Source organism: Balaenoptera physalus (assembly GCF_965194825.1).
Source record: "Balaenoptera physalus genome assembly, chromosome: 11".
In the NCBI taxonomy this organism is placed as follows: Eukaryota; Metazoa; Chordata; class Mammalia; order Artiodactyla; family Balaenopteridae; genus Balaenoptera; species Balaenoptera physalus.
This window is the reverse complement of record NC_138896.1, coordinates 103935190-103958367: the sequence shown is the minus strand read 5'-3', so window position 1 is coordinate 103958367 and position 23178 is coordinate 103935190. Positions and strand designations below refer to the sequence as shown.

Genomic DNA, 23178 nt, shown 5'->3' with positions numbered 1-23178 from the left:
TTGGCTGAAGATCCATCACTTTATTTTCAGAAAGAGATGGTCAAAGGGAGCGAGGGGGCAGAGATACAGAGGCATTCCGGCAACACAGCAAAAACAATCAAGTCAGCCATCCAAAACCAATCAAAAACAATGCCAACAAGCTTTCACTCCCACACAGGTAATGTTTCACTGAGTAACAGAAATGATAATCCTAAATCCTGGAGATAAAAGTATATAGCACCTTGTGCTTTACTTTGGCAGGGAGACTGCAATGGCTCAGAGACATCCACTGAGTTATCACTCTTAGTCCTTGAACACAGGCCCGGCTGGTTTCCCTCGGAGGCAGTTGTGATGTACAGGCCTTGTTGTGAAGGAGATGGATAAGGGACAGTTCATTGGGTGACAACAAAGCGCTGTGAAATACTTAGTCCTCCAAATCTTCCAAGCAGGAGAACAAGGCCCCGGATTTGCCAAATCTGCGGCACAGATGACGCACAGCTGATCCACGGAAGGTCGACAGTGAATTAAGGCCTACTTCCCAGGCCAGCAACTTGGGTACCGGGGCAAGAGGGAAATACCACATATGAAATGCAAAGTCCATTCCCTTGCAGGTTACAAGGTTCAAAAGCACCTTCCACAAACACCTAGAGGCATCCAGCATAAGCGATGGATCTTACGATTTCAGCTACTGGCCTCCAAGAAACAGACAAGGGACTCAGGGTGGCCTGTCGCACTGAGGAAGATTGGAAAAAAGGATCCTTTTGTCCCAAATGCAGAGCATCCTCACACTTAACCCTTGACCGTCATAACCTTCCAGGGCCTGTAATGAACACACCTTTACAAGGCACCAGCAGGGAGCAGAGCACAGCTCAGAACTTGAGATGACCTGGCTGTTCAAAGTCCAAGAAGGGGCTCTCACTTTCACCACGGAGAAAGGACGCAGCAGAGGCCAAGGCAAGGGGGAGCCCCAAGACGGGGAACGGGAGATCCATGGACACCAGGCCTCTTGTTCTGCATAGGCAATAGAACAGGGCTGGGCAGCGCCAGCAGAGCTTTGGAAAATTAAATTGGTTTACCTCTCGACCTGGATGGGGCACACAAGGGGCTGTCACATGAGATGAAACAGAAGGAGTATTTCTGCTCCAGTGCTCCAGGAGAAGGGGGCAAAGTGGAGCACAGGGCAGCTGGGACCCCCTGACGGCAGACTAGCAGACAGCATCTGCTGCAGACTGGACCCTGTCAGTTTAACACAACTGAGCTGCAGCCCTGGGGGCCTCGGTAAGTGGGATCACCTTCCTCGGCGTCATCTTCCTCAAGCAGGTTTCCTCCTCCTCAAGTCCCCCAGTCTGTCCAGATGTTCCTCGGCCAGGACTTGCCCTGGACCGTGAGCGCCCCTTTGGCCCCTCCATATTGATGGCAGTGGAACCAGTGAGACCAGCAGCCAAGGTCCTTCCGCCAGTGCCAACTCGGAGCTGACGCAGCAACAGTGAGAGCCAGACTGAAGAGTCACCCGGGGAAGGGAGGGGCTGCCTTCTCTGGCCGCAGGAGCATCAGCCTCTAACACAGGTCTCTGGCAAATGTCCCCCAGAGGAGATCTCCCACCGGGGGTTCGTGTTGACAGTGGAGAACCAGGAACCAAGCTACACGCCTACGTGCACTTCGCTGAGGAGCAGTGTGACTTTATTCACGGACTGCTCGCACCACAAGCTGCGGAGACAGGCACTGGGCGGGCAAGCTCGCTGCGCCCTCACATCAGCCTCCTCTTCTTCCCGGGCTGCCCTGGAGCACTGCAGCCGGGAGGCCAGCCCGAGCCCCTCACCAGCCCCCCGCACGCCGGCCCCACCCCCAACCAGCCTGAAGCGGAAGCCTCCGACGAGGTCTCAGGAAACGTCCTGTCCGGGTTTCCTCCATCCCAGCGGGCTCTCAAACATCCTCGAGCAGGGACACACAGGCAGAGCTCACACGGCCTTTCTCCTGCCAGGCCACTGGTCATCCTGGAGGGCGGGGAAGAGAAAAGGACGAAGGTTAAACTTGAGTTCACTCAAGACAGACCAGGTTCATTGCTCACCCTATGTCTACATGCTCTACATTTAAAAACTATAGCCAAAGTCATTTTTGTCCTGGTTTTTAAAAACTATGTAATGTGATTTTTATCACCTTTTCTGGGAGACTCCTGACGGCACCCTCTGCTTAAAGACTGTAGAGGCGGCAGGTGTTCTCACGCAGGGTGGCCAAGGTGCGGGCGAGCGGCAGGTCTTTGACCCTGGCAATCTCTCGAACCGTGTGCAAGGCCAGGCCTGGGTGGGCGTACTGGCAAAGGCTCTTGGGAACCTGGAAGACACCAAGCATTCAGGATATCGTTGTGCCTTCTGTGCAGAGCTGTCACGCACAACTCCCTCCCCGGCCCTGCCCCAGCAGGGCCTCTTTGGAGCTGTGTAGAGACCCCTTTACCTGCAGGTGCAGGGAGAGTCCCAGTCAGGGGGGCTCTGGGTGAGCAGGGTCCCACGCTTCCTTGGACTACCCTCTACAGGGTAGGGCTTTGCACTGCCTGGAAGAGAGTGGTTACCCTTCAGCTTCTCAGCCCCCTAGACTTTGGTTCTGCAAAGCAACAGAGAGGAGACATCTACACGGCCAAGGGTGGGACCTGGAAAGGTACTGTGGCTCTGGTCCTGCCAGCCTTGCAAGGGGGACTGCACACCTCCCACCCTCTCTCCTCAGTGCCTCAACTCAGCTTGAAAACACCCTTACCTGTCGAGGCAGGAAATAGGGAGCATCAGTTTCCACGATGATCCTCTCCAGCGGGATCTGTTTCAGAGATTCCCGGGCCTCCCAGGCAGAGGAGTAGGTCAGGACTGCTGTGAAGCCCACGGACATGTTGGGAAAGTACTTCAACAGGGGCTCAATGACCGGGTAGCTGCCGGTGAAGCAATGCCTGCGAGGAGGAGAATTCCAGATCAGGGCTCTCTCATAATCCCCTCTGCAGAAGCCCCCAACTCCCTCTGGACATTTCACCTCTTTTAAGTTATTTTCGGTGGGTAAATTCTCAGAAATGGAAAGACTGCATCCAAGGGAAGGACTCACAGTCAACACAGTCAGGAGCAGAATTAAAAACGGCAGCCCATCTGGATCAAAACTAGAGTAGGTAAACACTACGTCCATGTAATCAAATGCACCAGAAGGAAACAAACAATAAAAATACTGGGGAGTGGCCTACAGGTGAATATTCTTCTCTTAACCTGGTGTCTGTTCACGTTCTTAGTACAGTACACATTAGCCCAGAAGGGCCGAGTGACTGTGCCTCATCTCACCTCTGGTGTTGGCTCCACTCAGAGGCGTCACTCTCTCTGCCTGCGCGCCTGGAAGGCAATGGTCTAGAGGCCTAACAGCCTCACCCCTTCAGCCACCTGGCACCACCTGGCTTGGGTTCTAGACTCCCTGTTTTTTTAGTTAACCCATCTTACCCATCATGAAAGTGCCAGTGGGCATCACCTCCTGACCTCTTTGTAGCCAGAGGCAGCTAAGGGCCCCTCCTCTGGTTCCCAGGGCACCCTGCGCCCACCTCAGCCCCACGCCCTCTGCAGAGTCACCAGCTGGCTGTCTCCCACTGCTCCCCAGGGGCCCCCCCAAGCCAAGCCCATGCCCAGGACAGACATACCAGGGCAGGTTGGTGAGTTTACCAAACTGGAGAACCCCTAGATACCATTTAGAGAAAATACATCCTGGACTTTAACTGGGGGTGGGGGAAGTGGGGAGGGATGGGCTTTCAAATTCAAAGTAGGAGAGAAAATTTCTTTTCAGGTGCCCTGGAATGTTCTCGTGTGCTCAGTCACTGGACCCACAGCAGCCTCTCCCAAGATCAACAGCTCTCAGTTCTGGGAACCGAGCCTCCACTACAGCCTGCTTCCTGCGATGGGGGTCACAGTGATTTAAGGTATTAGCTCAAACCATATGAAGTTGCCGTTTTTTAGGTTAAAAAATGATCAAATATCAGAAATTTCACATGGGTCAACCTGACAGTTAATCTTGAGAAAAGATTCTATGTAAAGACGTAACATCATCAATCCTCTCCTCACTGAATTTGTTTTCCCACGAATGTCCTAGACGGAGGGACATGTTCACTTCATTTGCCCGCTGAAGTCCTAGACTCTCACCTGTGAATCTTGTAGTCTGGAGGCACAAATTTTTTCATGATTTTCAGCAGATCGTCATCAGCTTCTCGGCAGTGGATCACCAAGGGTTTCCTGAGAGACACGGCCAGCTGCAGCTGCCTCTCAAACACCTGGGAGAAGACAGAGTGGCAACACCTGTGGGTTAGGGCCACTCTGGATGTCTGTTACCCCCCAGAACAGCCGGTCCACTGCACAACCCCCACTGTCTTCTTCAATTCTTTACTTTTAAACTCTATAATGCATAATAATAGCTAACACTTACCGAGTGCTTACTAGGTAGTATTATTATTTAGGTGTATTATAACATGTAATCTTCACAAGCACCCTAAGATGGGTACTGCTGTTAGCCCATCATGCAGTCAAAGAAACTGAGGCTCCAAATGAGGTCAAGTAACTTGCAGCTGGTAAACTGTAGCACCACAATGCAAATCTGAACCCAGGCTGTCCACACAGCCACCCCTAGGCAATGCTCACGTGGGGCTGCAGGGCTGGGCTGGGCTCAGGAGCACCACTACAAGTTAAGTGTCCTCCCCTTCACTGCCCCCGCCTCCACTCCCACTCCCAAGAGGTAATCCATCACCTTGCACACCTTTTCCTATGCAAAAAGTTGCCATGTATATGTCTGTACAATGCCTGGCTCTCAGAAGGTGCTCAAGTAATTGTGGAAAGAATAAATACTATACATATTTCCTGGAACTTGCTTTCTTTACTTAACCAAAATCAGATCTCCTTCTAGGTGAATACCTACAGATATACTACTTTTTTTTTTTTTTTTTAAACTCTAGCTACTTTAAAAGTCTTTAGTAGTAAAATACACCTGTTGCTAATAATTTTAAAGAAAAAAGTAGGGCTAGAACTTATTCTTTCCTCTTCTTCTCTCCTTCTTCTTATTCTTCCTAAGTTCAGGTTTAGAAAAAAAAGAACAAAAATACTAATTCATTATAAAGAAATTACCTCATCTTAAACTTTATGTTTTCACGAGTAGCTTTTTCAATTGTGCAATATCATTCGTGTTTGAATTTTTAACATCAAATAAGAAGACGCTTTTGGTAATTTGAGTCAGGTGGTATTCACTTGAGAATGACATTTTCAAGTCCACCACTTATACTGCCTCTTCTCAAAATAGTGGCACTGCGCCAATACCAGTTCTGATATAACTCACTTTTAACCAGTGTTTTCAACTAAAGCAAAGTGACCCTGGGAACCAACAGCATAGAATGCTTGCCAAGGACTTTAAAGACGAGCTAGTTCCAGTACCTACAGCCGGCGGGATCCCTCCCCAACACATCAACCCTCCTTGAACTCCTCCAGAGGCAAGAGGTTGCAAGGGATTCTGATTCCAACATTTAATTTTTGCTTCTAAAAATTCTTCCTTGAGTACTCAACTATTGAGTAGTGAGTACTCAATACTATTATGCTCAAACTATTGAATACTAAAACTATTATAGCCTTGAGTACGCAAGTACTTAAACTATTATACTCAAACTATTGAGTACTCAAACTATTATAGCCTTGGGATGGAATATAACATAGCTGTTAAAAAGCCTATTTTTCAAAGCACGTTCAATGAAGCAAGAACATTTTCACAGTGGAAAAAACATTCAAATCTGTAACTTTCTCTTTTTAACTTTCTTAAATTCTTTTCTAAAGAGCACATGCATACAACACACATTTCCTTGATTCCATGACAGGTGCTTGTAAGACATACCACCAATTGTCCCTTGCAGTTCTCCAAGGGACAGCAACATTAAAAATATGCATTTTAAAACACATCTGAATTTCAAAAACGTTAAGAAGGAAGAACTGTTAGGGGACAGGAACTGTGTCTGGGTTGGAGCATCTGTCCTCCCCGGGAAGCCAGGTGAAGCACAAGAGTAAATGCAGCCTGCTGGGAGGGAAAAGTCTTATGATGGTAATGGTCACTATCTCTGATGGAATGGAAATGATCTTTACACATTTGTGTATTTTTCAAATATTCTGAAATGGGCACACTAACTTTAAAATCAGAATAAAAATATATTGTTTAATTAAACAAACACAACATGTTGCTTCCCAAGAAGGAACGGAAGTTTTGACATTTGTATCATTAGCTGTAAAAGTCACTCAGCACCTAAGCCCCTCCTCTTACATAATGAAGCTGAAAGGTAAGAAATAGTTTGTGAAGCATTTGACCAATGACATCTACAGGGTCTGGCTAAGAGCAATCATATTTTTAGAGACTCTGAACTCTTTAGTTCCAAAGGTAGAGCAACGCTTGTGTTTCAACAACTAAAAAAGGAACTAAATAAATAAGTTTGTCAGCAAACTAAGGACAACATTACCTTGTGCTGCTCCGGGACAGGCGTGGTGCACTTGTGAGAGTAATCCAAGCCCATCTCCCCGAATGCCACGGCCTTGGGGTGCCTTAAGGCCTGCAGAAGATTTCTTTCTTGACTCTCATTGTAGTAACGTGCAAAATGGGGGTGACAGCCAAAGGCCCCCCACACCAGATCCTCTTTCAACAGGTCCTCCCAGAGGCCATCTGTCAGTGTGCGAGGATCGCAGAAGTCGGAGATGCAGCCCTGAAACTCCTTAGGGAAGGAGCTGCTGTAAATTTTCCTGAACTTTGTGAAGCTCCCTTTGAACGACAGCTTGGAATAGAGCATGTCCAAGTGACAATGGGTGTCGATGAAACCCTCCAACCTGGGCTCCCGACGGCTCCTGGGCAGGGAGCTAGATGCGGGTCCTCCACACGGACGTGGCGGCACGTCCTCCTGGAATGTTCTTTTCTCCTTCACCTCTTCTTCTTCCGAGCTTCTGGAGAAACGAGATGAACGCGACTTCCGGGATCTGCCTTCCTCAGCGGCCTGGCGCTCTCTGGAGTTGTGCTGGGGGCTCACCGTTGAGTGGGGGGAAGAGCCCCGGCCGCTCCTCTCCACCTGCACGGTGTCGCTGCCGCCACTGCCCACGGAGTGGTAGCCGGGGGTCTTGGGACCGCTGGTCCAGTAGCTGGCGTAGTCACACCAGGGACTGCTGTACAAGTGAGCCGGGTACATGACGTAATCCGTGGGGAAGGGAGAAGGCTCTGGAACCGCTGAGGGTTTCAGGGATACGGGCTCCTCCTGAGAGAATCTGACTGTGGAAATCTCGTCCACGTCGGACCAGTCACTTCCTGAAGAGTTGCTCTCCATCACCACCTCCCGGTCTTTAGGCTGCAGAAAAGAAAAGAAACAGGTTAGCCTTCTTCCTATGTGAAGACAGCCTCCCGTGCTCAGTCACCTCCAGGACAGAAGCCCTGGCTGCTTTTCTGGCCGTGATGATGGCTTTGCATTGGCTCCTCTGCTCACTCTGTCACCTGTTTTCCTTATTATTCCCAGAAAGCAAGTCAGCTTACAACTAGGAACAGTCCTATCAGCTAAAGGGAATAAACTTGTGCCCATGGTCTCATATGCCATCCCTGAAAGGGAAGCTGTGCCTACATTCCCTTTCTGAAGACCCCTCTTGGGAGAAACTGCTCTCCAGAACACACAGTGTATTGGGGGTTTTAAAGAAAAGAAGCACCCAGCATCTCATCCTTAACAGCAGGTCTCTCACACATTCAAAACGCACAACCACACAGTTGTAGCAGTTTCAAGATGTGTTTGCAAATTCTTTGATACTACTCTCCACTGTAAGATGGGGTTTGTGACCCCTCTCCTTGAACCTGGGCCAACTTGTATTGTAACTGATGGAACCAAAAGGGACACTGCAGCTTCCAGGGCTACGTCAGAGCAGCCTTGCTATTTCCCCTGGTTCTCTCCACTTGCTCCTCTGGGAGAGGCCAACCACCATATGATGGCTGAGTACCCACGACCACATGCTAGAGAAGTCACACATAGGTGCCAGCACCAAGTGCCCGATGTGTTCACATGTGAATAAAATGTCTATCGCATACACTAACACATAATTAACATGTTTGCAATCTAGTTCTTCAAAATATAATTCACACACACACACACACAAAAATATATATATATATATAATTCACCATTTTTTTCAAAACCAAAAGTTAATCTGATTAAAATTACAAAAAATGCCCATATGGAAGGTAAGGGTTTCTCCCCAAAATGATGCTCCCTTTTCTGAGGGGTCTGTTTTATATTCAAGTCCCTACAAAGTCTCTTCTATTACAAGATGTACTCTTTTATTTGAAAAAGACAAATGACCCCAAACAAATCTCAATCAAGCTAATTTGAGACGTTTAAAGAGGTTCCCTTAGCTCATTCTTTTAAAAAGGAGGGGAGATGGGAAGCAAAAATAGTTAACAGACTTAATAATTATTCCTGCAGGTATGACCTCACAGTTCTGTGTTGGACATCATTTTTAACAAAGCTTTTCAAGATTGTTTTTACTTTTTTTTAAAGATAACTTTTAAAAAAGCAGTATGGTAAGTTAAGCATAAAATTACACTGGAAAAACACTTAAGATATGTATAAAGTGGTATCCAGGTGAAGGAATAGGGCAACACAGGGCCAGCTGGAAAGCTACTTTTCACTAAAAACATTTTTATTTTTAAACAGTGTAAATATATTTCCTAAAAAAGTAACCTAAAAAATAATTAGACATGGTTACACTATTGGGCTCCCAAAAATATACCTCCAAAAACTGAACAACACAAACTGAATGCAATGGGAACAGCTATTTGCAAGGTGGGATAGAATTTCCACGGGCAGACCAATACAAATTCAAAAAGTGCTACATTGCATGAGTAAGATCTCATCTGCAGGAAATTCTGCAAGTCAAATGACACCTTTTATTTATTTTAACAACAAATAAATAACACAGGGTTGCAGAGGGGAGGGGAGGAGGAATCTACAGAGACTAAGAGACTTAACACATTTAGAAATTGACACACATGACTCTTACATCCTGTTTCAAAAAAACTGAAACAATCACGAGACAGGGAAATTTAATCACTGACTGGATAGTTGATGCTATTAAGGATTGTGGGGAGGGACTTCCCTGGTGGTCCAGTGGTTAAGACTCCATGCTTCCACTGCAGGGGGCATGGGTTAGATCCCTGGTCAGGGAACTAAGATCTCAAATCCCACATGGTGCGGCCAAAAATAAAAAAAGGATTGGAGGGGAGAGAGGGCAGAGGGAGAGATCAGAACTGTAGTTATGCTTGTTTTTTCCCTAAAGATCCTGTATCTAATTTTAGAGATACACACTGAAATATTTATGGATGAAATGATACGGTAGGTGGGATTTGCTTCAAAATAATTTGTGGAGAGAAAAGGGACACAGAGATAAAACAAGACTGGCAGTGAGTTAATACTTATTGAAGATGAGTGATGGGTATGTGGGTAATTTTCATAAATGTTTTAAATATCCCATAATAAGAAGTTTAAATAGAAATAATAACAGTTAAAATTCCAACTCAGATGGAAGGGTAGAGATGTCCTCTGACTGCTTCACAAACTTCTCTATCATCCGAGAGTACCTGTTAAAAAATACCAATTCCCCAGTCCCATCTCAGACATCCTGAGTCAGATTCTTTCATTCTTATCGTCAGGGAAGTTCAGGAAATCACATTACATAACACAAAAAGTAACTCCAGTGACAACAAAGACCATGTCAGAGAAACATGTGAAAAGGTTTAACAAAATTATTTAATGAAATGTGAGGCTGGAGGAAAAATGGCAGAGTGGGGAAAAAAGTGACTTCAAAAATGCACATGCACCTAGAAATATATATGATAAACAGACTTATGATGACGTCATCTAAGACCCTGAAAGGCTTTAGATTGTCAAGTTGGCCAGGAAAATGTTTTTGGATTTCCTTTTTGGGAAAACCGGAGATTACCTATACTCAAGACTGCCTAAGGTTCAAGCCCATATGGTAAAATTTAAAGCTACATTTATTGAGAGTCTGCTATACACGAGGCACTGAGCAAAGGATTTTCATGTATTAATTCGGGGTTCAGCAAATTGTGACCCACAAGCCAAATCCAATGCACTGCCTGTTGGTGTAAATAAAGTTTTACTGGAATATAGTCAGGCCCATTCACTTAAATATTATCTATGGCTGCTTTCATGCTACTACAGCGCAGTTTAATAGTTGCAACAGAGGCCTTAAAAGCTCAAAAAGCCTAAAATATTTACTATCTGGCCCCTTACAGACAGAGTTTGCTGATCCCTGTATTAGTCTGTGATAACATTTAAAGAACCGTGCCTTTTATACAGAGGAAGAAACTGGGGCTCCAAGAGGTAAAGTGACTTTCTCAAGACTGCAGTTTAGGGGGGGCAGAGCCAGGATTTGAACCCAAACTGTCTGATCCCAACACTCATCTGTTGACCTACCATATCATGCTGCCCCAAATAGATACCCAACAGATAATCTAAATGTCCAGTTTGACAAATAGGAGTTTGGGTATATAAGTTTGGAAAGTTCATCCATACCATGGAATTCCAGGCAGCCAAACAATGATCTATGTTAGACAGGAAACACAGACATTATATATTTGGTGGGAAAAGTAGTTTACAAAACCTACTGTTCTTGGGATTTCCAATTAAATACAGCACATGTGGGTTTTGTCCTCCCCACCCAAAAACTCTTAAAATTACAGGAAATGGACTTGAAAAAGCATAAACCTACAAAGAGAAAGCATATAGAATAAACAGCAAAGCAAATTAAATAAAAATTTGATGCTAGAAAGCAGATAGATGAACAGTTACTGGATAAGCAGATTGCAGATGGCCAAAACCTAAGCCCGCAATGAGAAAAACCCAGAAACATGCTGAATCACACTACAGGACCCCAGAAGACTAAGGAATTGGAGGTACCAGACCTCTCAAAATGAAGGTGAAGCTGGAGATGAAAATAAGAGAATTTGTGAAGTTAGATCCCCACATCCCTGCTCCCATCCTGTACAGATGGGTCTGCCCCTTCCCCACCCAGCAAAAGATAAGGTTCACACTTGGAAAACTTAAACCACGGAGACTGTGGAGTAATCAGGGACAACAGACACATGGCTGAGGGTGAGAGACCATCACGTGTTGGACAGTGAGAACCCAGGCACCTCCCTCAATCTGACCCCTAAAACACTAGCAGCCAGAGGTGTGCTCCTGGGCAGAGCACTGGAAGATTTGTCCCAGGGACCCCTTGTAGCCTCTGAGGAAAAAGCTACAGATCCAACTGGGAGTCCACAGGTTATCACCTATGTTCAAGGCAGCAGTTAATAAGCCCTTCCAGGCACTGAGAACTTCCAATCGGCTTTTTAATGCTTCATTTTAAAAATATGAACAGATACCCAAAACATCTGAGGAAAGCCCTATCACAAAAGACGGAAACCAAAATATTTAGGAAAAAAAAAAAAATCAGAAGGAAACAGAAGTGCAGAAAGAAAACTTCAAAACAAACCTTTAATCATATTCTCAGAGAAACAAGAGAAGGTATTTAACCTCAAAACAAGAACAGGATGTTCTAAAAAAGGAATACTCAAAAGACTAAGCCAGTGTTCTTAGACATTAAGTATGTCAAAAATTTTAAGAGTATATATTATCATTATATACACTCTCCTTAATTATTCATAAAGAAAGCAGAGATGAAAAGAGACAGAGGAAAAAAGGAATCTTAAGGAAACAATTAAAAGGGCTAAACCTCGAAAAAAAAAAAAAGGCGGGGAACAGATTACTTATTTTGACAACATTGAAAAGAATTTTACGGCACTAGCAATTTGGAGATGAAACAGTCATAGTCACAGGAACAGAGAAAACTAAAGGAAAAAACAAGCTAAGATGAACTCCAAGGAAAATCAACTTTTCTAAGAAAGGAAATGTAATCAAAGTATACTAAGTAACTCAGCTATGAATATGGTGATAATAAATCAAATAGATTTGGCTAAAAATGGTATTATGATACAGGGAGCTGCAGGAAGGGAGAGAGGATACATTTATGGGCGTGGGTGCTGTCGAAGTGTAGAGAACTAAATTCTCATCTCCTGAGTAGGAAGTCCACAGATGTCCACATTTTCAAAAAATAAACAATGAAAAATTACTTAGAAATATGGAGGTAAGTACTAGAAGCGAGAGTTAAAAGAGACGAAAGGGGCTACCTCCAAGCAGCGGTAGTGAAGGATGGGCGGAGATGCGTACAACAGAGGAGTGTTTTTTCCCTCAAAATTATAAGCAGTGTTAAAAACCGTTAGTTTCCCTCCAATATCATTCAGTATCACTCTCTCCTTCCTCTACAGCAATAAAAGTTTATCTGAATGTAAAGCTTCCCAGATGGAAATTAGTCTGGAATCTTCCAGACTCTCTTGCAGGTGTTGGCCAGGTTTCTAGATTCTTGTCAACAGATATGAGCAGATACAATGGGGACCGCTTCTGAGCCAAACTCTTAAAAGGGAGGGAATGTACTATGTTCTTCTCCTGTTCCTCCCGGCTGGAATGTCAATGTAATGTGCTGAGCCAGGTCACAGTAGCTCAGACCGCAAGATGGAAACTGCTGAGGGGCAGCAGAGAATCGAGCAGAAGACACCCCAGTCCCCCACACTGTGGAGCCATCCTCCTTAAAGCAAACTTCTGTTTTCTTTAAGCCACTGTTATTTTGGCCTTTGTTACACAGGCAAATCTATGTCTTAACAAACATATAAATCCTAAAACAAAAACAGCACTGAATTGAGGTTTCTTAATAACTCTGAAAGCTATGTTAGAAGAGAACCAACAATTTGCTCCCTGGAGCCCTGGGTAAGTCAAGTACAGTGTTGAATGAGTAACACTCAGGAACAAACTAAAAAGACCAAATACATTTAACAGAACTCAAAACCCCATGCTTGGCATGAGCTTGACTCACTTTCTGGCCGTTTAGATGCGAGTCAGAGTCATCCAAAAACTCCAGGACTGGACAGCGCTTGTCAATGACTGTCCTTCGGCCACCCAGAGGCTCCTCGCTGGGTTTCTCCTGAGGGTCTATCACCACTCTCCTGTCCCAGAAGCCGCTCTTCTCCGGCACAGCCTTCTCCTCCTCCGCTCTGACCTCTGGGGCAGACGTTTTCTCTTTCTGAGGAGCACATATGGTGACACTCCTGGCTGGCCCCTCTCCGCGGCTGGCACGCTCTGCCGTGTTGGGTTTTGCCTTCATGGCAGCCTCTCCCTTCCTTTTTGGCATCGACTTTCCCAGGATGCCCTGGATGGCCTTTAGGTAGATCATGGTAGAGCCTTGGTCTTGAAGTCTATCCCTCTGCCTTTTCTGGACCTTGTTTGGTTCCTCAATTATGTCATTTTGAACGTCAGCTTCAGCTGCAAATTCAGAATCCATGGGGTTACGAGAACTATCTTTGGAATCAACCTGGAAGGAAAATGACACATTATGAAAGGTGATTTCCTATATGAAGCACTTGGCAAATGAGACATCAGTGGAGATGTCATGCCAGCCCTCAGCACTGTCAGCCACTGTTAACAATTTCAGGGGCTCCCAGCCTGCCCCTCCTCCCATCCTTTCTCTACAGGTGCCACAAGGAGTTCTACAATCTGGCAACGTCACACCTCTGCTTAAAACCCTTCATCGGGGGCTTCCCTGGTGGCGCAGTGCTTGAGAATCCGCCTGCCAATGCAGGGGACACGGGTTCGAGCCCTGGTCTGGGAGGATCCCACGTGCCGCGGAGCAACTGGGCCCGTGAGCCACAACTACTGAGCCTGCGCGTCTGGAGCCTGTGCTCCGCAACAAGAGAGGCCACGATAGTGAGAGGCCCGCGCACCACGATGAGGAGTGGCCCCCACTTGCCACAACTAGAGAAAGCCCTCGCACAGAAACAAAGACCCAACACAGCCAAAAATAAATAAATTAAAAAAAAAAAAAAAAAAAAAACCCTTCATCGGCTCTACATCTGCCTGCAGGATACATCCCAGACTCCTGAGTGTGACCCCGGAAGCCCTCCTCCCCAGGCTGGCCCCCAACCTTCCTTCCAGCATCACCTCCCGCCTTTCTCCACACACCCAGGTGTTCTGGGAATGAGGAAAACGCTGGAGAAGGGGGAAAGGAGGGTCCCAGGAACAAGCAGTGCCCCAAGCGTCAGACCAGCATTTCCTGACACTTTTTGGACATACGTTGTTCCTGTTGCCTGAAATGTCCTTTCTTCTGCCTTGGCCATCAACAGAACTCAAATGACACCTCTTCTGTGAGGACTTTCCCGAGGGTTAGTCACTCAGTCCTCTGACCCCTCGTACTTCAAATATCCCTGTTACAACACTCCACACACTGCACTGTGATGAACTGCCCTATTCTCTGCACCTCCAGCCCCAGCACAGCCTTCCACCCAAGCACTGGACACCCGCTGAGTGAAGATGCAGGACACAGGACCACCCGTGAAAGCTTCATCCCTCAAGAGCCAAGACGCACAATGCTCTCTCGTGTCTGGGCTGCGTGACCCTGCAGAGGGCTCCTCAAGGGAAGGATCCTGCCCTCTCCATCTCCCCACCCCTCACACCTAACACTGGGTCAGGAGGAACACATGCTCACAGAGGGCAGCAGCAGAAAGAACACTAGCTTTGAAGTCAGACTCATCCGAGATTATACCACAGCTCTGCCCCGTACAAGCTGTGTGGCCTTGGTCAAGTCATTCAACTTTTCTGAGTCTCATCTTCCCAGGGCCTACACATAGCAGGTGCTCAAATATGTGTTGACTGATATCTAAGTATTTGTTAACTAATACGTAAAGGTCACACTGCCATCAACTATACTTCTATAAAAAAACAAACAAAAAAGATTAAAATCTCAAGGGTTTAGCATAACCATGATTTTACTTCTCAAAAAAAAAAAAAAAAAGATAACAAGGCCCACCTCACAAGACTGAGGATTATGTGAGCATCTAGAGGTCAAATATTGAGACTCATATTTGACAAGCTCTAGCACATCATAAAGCTTAAATTTTCCCTTCCACTCTTCCTTCTCTAAATTGAATTAGAAATTTGGATATGTCATACTAAAAACTAAAATTAAGGTAGGTGAAGATGCTCATGATAGACACATTTAACCTTCTCTATAAAGTAAACCAAGATCATCAGCTAGCATTAGAATCTGAGAAAACCTCGCAATTATCCTGGAGGTAATAAGGCACAAACAAGGAGAGGCTGGCCAGCAGGAATCTCTAGTGATTCCAAAATGCCCAGTCTAGCTATGGTCTGAAAGTGTTCCCCACAAAACTCATATGTTGAAATCTGACACCCAAGGTGACGGTATTAGGTGTGTCCTTTGGGAAGTGATTAGATCATCAAAGTGGAGCCCTTATTGATGGGATTAGTGCCCTAGTCAAGGGGCCCCAAGACAGCTTCCTTGCCCCCTCCTGCCATGTGAGGAGGACACAAAGAGAAGACTGTGACCCAGAAGAGAGTCCTCGCTGACCAAGCTGGCACCCTGATCTCAGACTTCCAGCCTTTAGAATTATAAGAATTAAATTTCTGTGGTTTATAAGCTACTCAGTCTGAGGCATTTTGTTACAGCAGCCAGAATGAACTACGACAAACATCTTCCCCTCAGAATATTCCATAACCTGGCACAGAGACTTCTGTGTTGAGGGGGACACATGAAGGTAAGTGTGTACCCCTCAATGTTTACAGAGCAAATGCAGAAGAGCAGGTGGATGAGTGGGTAGAAGGTAGGCGAGTGGTGAGGGGACCTTAGGAGGACCCAAGGGGAGAACAGGCCGTTTCTGTGCATGCCCTTCAGCAGTGCTTGCTGACAGGACTTTGGACTTATTAGATAAACAAGTGTGCAAATGACTGCAGAAAAAGAGGGGAAGAGGTGCAGAGAGAGGGGAACGTCAGAGAAGCATTTTCAAATTCATCAAGATAAGTATAGGGAGGGTGGGAGGGAGAAGCAAGAGGGAGGTGACATGGGGATATTTGTATACGTATAGCTGATTCACTTTGTTATACACCAGGAACTAACACAACACTGTAAAGTAATTATACTCCAATAAGGATGTTTAATTAATTAATTAGTTATTTTTTTTAAATATGAGTAAAGTACTGTATCTTGTTTTCAAACTAACACTCTCTAAGGAGAGCCCTTAGCAGTACGAGAGTAGGACAACTGGGATCGATCCCATCAACATCCTCATATTCTATCCAACACGAGTGATTTTCCAAAAGTGCAAATCTGCCTTCGCCCTGTATAGAGCTCGCTAATGGCTTGGAATAAAATCCGAATTCCCGGGCTTCCCTGGTGGCGCAGGGGTTGAGGGTCCGCCTGCCAATGCAGGGGACACGGGTTCGAGCCCTGGTCCGGGAGGATCCCACATGCCGCGGAGCAACTGAGCCCATGAGCCACAACTGCTGAGCCTGGGCGTCTGGAGCCTCTGCTCCGCAACAAGAGAGGCCGTGATAGTGAGAGGCCCGCGCACCACGATGAAGAGTGGCCCCCACTCGCCGCAACTGGAGAAAGCCCTCACACAGAAACGAAGCCCCAACGCAGCCAAAAATAAAAAAAAATAAATAAATAATAAATTAAAAATTAAAAAAAAAAAAATCCGAATTCCCTTAGCTCATAACACCGTACAGCAAGCTGCCCCCTACCTAGCTCCCCAGCCTCCATTCCGGAATCTCTGTTGCACCAAACCACCTGGTGAGGCAGTCTTGGGACTTCTGCAGCACTCCCTCCGGACTGGAAGCTCCTTACAAGCCACCTCATGGCTCCACCATCCAACAGAATGTGCGGCACACAATCCTCACTCAAGCGCTTATGACTGAGAGCAAGGCATCAGCAAAACGCAAGACTTCTGAGACAGGACCAGACTACTCATCGCTCCAAGGTTAACCATTAAACTGTGGCAAAACAAGGCCCTTTAGGCCTAAATGAGAGAAAAGTGTGTCTATGATTGGATTAGACCACCCCGCAGACAGGCCACACCCTCAACTCTCCAGTTCCAGCCCCACAGGACAGCGGAGGATGCAGCACACCTGAAACACTAAGCTAGATTCCTCCGTGCCTCCTCATCTTGTTATTGCCATTACCTTTAATCAACTGACAGTTTTACCCTGTACCCAAAACCACTGAAGCTGCAGCAAGAATTAATGACAAGATCAAATTAGCCTCATATTTACCTGATTTACATTTGAGTCATATTCAGTATTCTTATGTCAAAGACAAAGCTTTTCAGCTCACCATTAAATTTTTTTAAAAAATCAGTGTGCCCACAAGAGTTCTGTGAGAGCCACACTGAAAACACCTGGAGCACTTCGCCTAAAAACAACAGCCTGCTGGCGAGGATACAGAGCTAAATACAGCCTCACTTCTCAGTTCCACGTAAGAAACCACTGAGCAAAGGCTTAAGGACAAACCACTTTCCTTCCAGCTGCGTTTGGGTTTTTTAATGATAACTTTATCTAGGGGCAGCCCATCTCACCCAAGTAAGACTTTTCCTCCGTTCCTTCACACACAGAACTCCTCCCCACCTCTGAAGGCCCAGACCTTCAAAACCTAGACAGCAAATCCCAGGCAACTAGAAACACTGCCTGGCACAAACCAGGCCCTAGGTAAATATTTGTTCAAGACCTGATTAAAGAGGTGGATGACGCTCACACAGTAGCCAGTAACATAAACTAGGGCTCCTTTCCTCTCTCTAACCTGGAAGCAGCAGACTGACTGCAAGAGACTGAACCTTTCCAAACTCACGATCAACTCTGTCACACATACATACACACACACATACTCGCACGTGCCGAGTAAACTTAATCTTTTTTTTAAAAAAAAAGTTAACATAAAATTGGGCTTCCCTGGTGGCACAGTGGTTAAGAATCCGTCTGCCAATGCAAGGGAGACGGGTTCAATCCCTGGTCTGGGAAGAAGAGCCCACATGCCGGAGAGCAACTAAGCCCATGCGCCACAACTACTGAGCCCGCGCACCTAGAGCCCCGAGCTCCACAAGAGAAGCCACCACAATGAGAAGCACGTGCACCACAACCAAGAGTAGCCCCGCCTCCCGCAACTAGAGAAAGCCGGCGCACAGCAAGGAAGACCCAACGCAGCCAAAAAAAAATAAGTATTTTTAAAAATTAAAAAATAAGAGTTAACATAAAACAAATGAGTGGATGAACTGCACCTCCTCCATGAAGCACTCCTCAGTCTGCCCCCCAGTATTATGAAATCCTCCTGTGTGTTCCCACTGGGGAACTAAACGCTGAACCTCCAAAATAAACCCTACCCCACCACGCAAAACCTCAACGTGCTGGAAACCCTAACCTTGGTGAAAAGCCACACCAAGAACCAAATTCTTTTTCTTGGTTCTGTGCTTCTAAGTACAGGGCACAATTCCCTAAATTTACAACCGAAATAACATACATCTGTGTCTCCAGGGTACGCCATCTACCTCCCGGCGCAGCGAGCCTCCATCCTGACTGACTGTGGGTTACAAGCATCTGAGGAATACTTATATACACCTGGCAGCTCCGCCCACACCCCAGCATAACCTCATCAGGGTGGCAGGAAGGCTCAAGGATTTTAAAGTAGTTCCAAAATGCTGCCAAGTTCGCAAACTACCTCTCCACCGACCTTCAGGCTATCCTCTGACGTCTTCCAGTTTGCTCTCCCCTGGGGAGATTCCAGGGATCTTAAGAGACCTGGTCTTTTTTTTTTTAGTATCCTTTCACCAAAATTCCTATCTCCAACATCTCAAGCCAAGTGGAAAGGGCTCCACCGTTTGCAAGGCGTTGGGGCCACTTACCTTAAGGCTGCAGGCTTCCTCCTCGAGAGAAGCCATTTCTTCTAAAGAAGGTCTGGCAGGGCACCGAGGGGATCCGCCTGACGAAAGGAACTCTCCTGAGCTCTGAATCAGGCCTCCTTTGGAGGCGGCCCCACCCACACCTGGGCCAGAGGAATGGGAGGAGGAGGAGGAACTTCTGCGGCGGGATGAGCCCCAGGACACACCATGCTCCTTCTGGGTTTTCATGCGCTTGGGGCTGCTGGCCCCTCCTGAACGCGACACAGAGCTGTGAGCTGGCCAGCTGGAGGGGGCCACATCACTGGGCTCCCGGAGGCAGCTGCGCTTGCGGGAACTCCGCTCCGAAGGGCTGCTCCAGTGGTACTTGACCTTGCGCCTCTCCGACGCCATGGGCACCTGCAAGGTGAAGAGGGAGCCGGGAATCCACCACCACTCCTGCTATAGCTGCCCCTCCTCAGCCTCCCGCTATCCCGGGACTCCCCGAGGGAGGGCAGGCCAGTAGGTGAGAGCCAGGGGCTGGCTTCACTGACCTTTCCCCCTTCTTTCCACTGCCCATCACAGTGCTCAAGGTTTCAGAGATGTCAAAGCGCTTCGAATGTCTGCGATTCCAAAGCGCTTCGGGGAAGTCCAGAAGGTCCCAGGATTTACCAAAGGCTTCGTTCGATTTGGTTTCCGAGCCCACAACGTGCTTCCGCGATTACCAAGCGCTTCAGTTTGCACAGCGCTACTTCGGGGATGTCAAAGCGCTTCCGGGACTACGACGCGCTCTGATTGAGTTTACAATACAAAGCCCTTCGCAGATGTCAGCGCTTCAGAAGGCTACAGGGCGCTGTTAGGGCCACACCTGGAGGCCAGACCCGCAGCCCCTGGGCGGGCGCACGGCCCGGAGGCCCGGAACGCCGAGCGCGGGCCGCAGAGCAGGGCCAGACCCGGCACGCAGCCCGCCCTGCCCCCGCGGCCCCGCCGACCAGCCCCGGGCCGGAAGGGGGCGAGCCGCCCCTCAGAAGCCCGTGGCGCCCCAGTCCGCCTCCTCAGAACACCCCCGGGTCCGCCCCGCCCCAACTTCCGTCCCTGCTCCCGCGGCCCGGACGTCGGCCCCGCAGCCTGCACCGGCCTGACGCCCTGCCCTGGCCGCCCGCTTGCCGTCCGCCTCAGTCCTGCGGCGCCGGCCCTGCCTCCGCCCGGGTTCCGACCACACCGGCCTCCGCTACGCCCGCCTACCGGAATGAGCGGTGAGGTCTGCAGCGCGGCGGGCGGCGGAGGCGGGTCCTGCACTGAAGGGAGGTCGCCCATTGGTCAAATCGACAAGGGGCGGGACTCCAAGCAAGACGGAGCTTTCCTTTTGGCCAGGAGGTTTGGAGGCGGGACCCTACGCCTTAAGAAGCTCGTCCATTGGTCGGAAGCTAGACGGGGCGGAGCCACTCACGTTAGCTCGAAGAGCGCGAAGCTGAGGCCCGGCCGCAGTTCCTCAGGCCTGCCCTTGGTGTGGGTAGGGGACAACAAGGGGAGCCGGGTTCCCGAGGGCTGCTCCCTGCCACTCAGCGCTGTCCCCCTTAGCAGGACGCCTTCAGATCCAGATACGCTCATCGAACCCACACCAGCATCATCACTCCATTTACAGAGACCAAGTGACAAAACACAGAAAATGACAGAATTGGAATTAGAAATTAGAAACTACGGGGGGAAAAATAAAAAAGACTACACAAAAATGTAAAATATACTTCTGGCAAAAAAAAATAAAAGTTAAAAAACAAGGTACAAACTTGGAAAAATATTTGGAACACGTGGCAAAGGGCTGATGTCCCTACTATGTAAAAACTCTGGCAATAAGATATTTCAGTGGGCAAAGGAAATGAACTGATGAACAAAACAAATCACTAAATTTGTTATATTTCATTTTAACATATGAAAAAATGGCTCCATTTCTGTCATTTAGAGAGTACAAATAAAATTATGTTTTCACCCATTAGGTTAGCAAAGATCAAATAGAGTGATAACATTCTTCGTAGCTGAGGATGTGGGGAAACGCACTCCCATACATCACCGTATTGGTGAAACCTCCTTGGAAGGCAGCACCATTGGGAGCAGGAAGAATGGAAACAATCTCAGTACCCGGCAAGTGAAGCTAGTTACGTAAATTACAGAAGGACCATACAATGGAATACCGGGCAAAAAGAATGAACTGCTCCAAGAGTACTGTTGAGGAAGAATGGCCAAAAAAGATGTGAGAAAACACAGGTTCCAGAATGAATGAAAATACCCTGTGTACAGCAAAAAAATAATAAATGAGAGAGGAGTGGAGCCTCGAGATAAAATGTTTTTAAATGCCTGAGAGTAACCGCTCTGTATTTGTGTGTTTCTAACTACTTTATTGAGATATAATTTACATACCATAAAGTTCACCGATATATAATTCTATGATTTTTTTAGTACATTTAGAGTTGTGCAACCATCACCATAATCTAATTTTAGAACTTTGCATCACCCTAAAATCTTGTGATCATTACCACTTCCCTCCCCAAACCACTCCCCCTCCACACACACACACACACACACACACACACACACACACACACACACACTTCTAATTTCTGTCTCTATGGATTTGCCTGTTCTGGACATTTCACAAAAATGGAATCATACAATATATGATTGGCTTATTTTACTTAGCATTATCTTTTCAAGTTTGCCCATGTTGTAGCATGTATCAGTACTTCATTTTTTATGGCTGAATAATAGTCCATTGTATGGCTATACGACATTCTGTTTAACTTTTCATCTTTTGATGGACATTTGGGTTGTTTCTACCTTTTGGCTATTATGAATATTGCTGCTATGAACACTGGTGTGTAAGTTTTTGTATGAATATGTTTTCATTTCTCTTAGGTAGATACCTAGAGTGGAATTGCTGGGTCATATGGAAACTATGTTTAACCTTTCCAACTTTTCCTAAGTGGCTGGCCATTTTACAATCCCACCAGCAATGTATGAGGGTTCCAATTTCTCCACATCCTTGCCAGCACTTGTTTTTGTCTGTCTTTTCTATTCCAGCCATCCAAGCAGGTGTGAGTGGTTATTTCATTGTGGTTTTGATTTTTTTTAATACCTAATAAAATTTATTTTAAATACCTGATAGAAATGACAAAACACATGACAAATGTTTAATTTTTAACATACATGATAAAGTCACTGGAATGCTCTTAGTAGTACCCACATTCAGAGAAATGTTGCTAGTATTGCAATATTTGTCAAGATAAATCTATCTCATTTTAATTGGAATTTCCAGTCATTCTCAGAAATCTCTTTAGAAGATATTTTTCCCCCAGGGGTGTCTCTCTGTATGGTGGTTTTGATTTTCATTTCCCTAATAACTAATGAGGTTGAGCACAAAGATTTAAAAAAAAAAATTTTTTTTATCATCTCTGGAAGAATCCCCAAACTAGTAACACCCGTTGCCTCTGAAGAGAAGAAATGAGGGACTAAGGTCCCAGTGGGGAATCCCCCATGTAATCTTTTGTACTGTTTGGGTTTTTTGTTTGTTTGTTTGTTGCTGTGTGCATATATTAACTTAAAAAAAGTCAGGCCTTACCTCTAGGAATTCATGGAAAGACACCTTGGTGCTCATGAACCCCTGGAATTCATATACAGAATTGTGTATGTATGAATTTACAGCTTGCTGGAGGAAGAAAATCCAAAGCTTTCATAGATTCTCAAAGTGGTTCTCTGACCTCTTCAGAAATTTGTGAAGCCCTGGTCTGGAAATGCAAATCTGTCTGGGTAATATTACCCAGTTGGCAACTGTCCTCTATTGCTCAAAATGCTTTGGAAACATACTGCTCATAATTTTAAGGTGCTTACCACATGCCAGGTCCTGTTCAGGGCACGTAACACGGACTCTAGTTGAATCCTCACAGCCACCAGAGTTCAAGACAAGGGTGGGACTTCCCTGGTGGCACAGTGGTTAAGAATCGACCTGCCAATGCAGGGGACACGGGTTCGATCCGTGGTCCGGAAAGATCCCACATGCCGTGGAGCAACTAAGCCCATGCGCCACAACTACTGAGCCTGCGCTCTAGAGCCTGCGAGTCACAACTACTGAAGCCCGTGCGCCTAGAGCCCATGCTCCGCAACGAGAAGCCACCGCAATGAGAAGCCCGCTCACCGCAACGAAGAGTAGCCGCCGCTCGCCCCAACTAGAGAAATCCCACACGCAGCAACGAAGACCCAACACAGCCAAAAATCAATAAATAAAATAAATAAATTTATAAAAAAATAAAAATAGGACACGCTGAATTTAAAAAGACTTGCAATGTGACTTTTCAGAAATATACCCACTGCAGTAAATGTTAGGTA

At 46.6% G+C, this 23178-nt stretch overlaps 1 protein-coding gene across 3 annotated transcripts; it reads right to left on the bottom strand.

Moving 5' to 3' along the window:
• TATDN2 (TatD DNase domain containing 2) lies at positions 1 to 23076 on the bottom strand. Of its 3 annotated transcripts, none has more exons than XM_082415680.1 (8): positions 19356 to 23076; positions 18829 to 19221; positions 12963 to 13457; positions 6470 to 7339; positions 4131 to 4258; positions 2728 to 2911; positions 2137 to 2310; positions 1 to 1973 (listed from the first exon to the last, which is right to left on the bottom strand). In XM_082415680.1, exons 2-7 carry the CDS (start codon positions 19213 to 19215, stop codon positions 2170 to 2172), a joined length of 2205 nt encoding a protein of 734 aa, XP_082271806.1. In that variant the 5' UTR covers positions 19216 to 19221; positions 19356 to 23076; the 3' UTR covers positions 1 to 1973; positions 2137 to 2169. The 3 variants fall into 3 exon arrangements, 2 of the variants coding, with proteins under 2 accessions (XP_082271806.1, XP_082271807.1); XM_082415681.1 differs by having other exon boundaries at positions 19474 to 23076; XR_014251412.1 differs by lacking the exon at positions 1 to 1973 and adding an exon at positions 2431 to 2527 and having other exon boundaries at positions 2188 to 2310.
• Between the last annotated feature and the right edge of the window lie 102 nt (positions 23077 to 23178).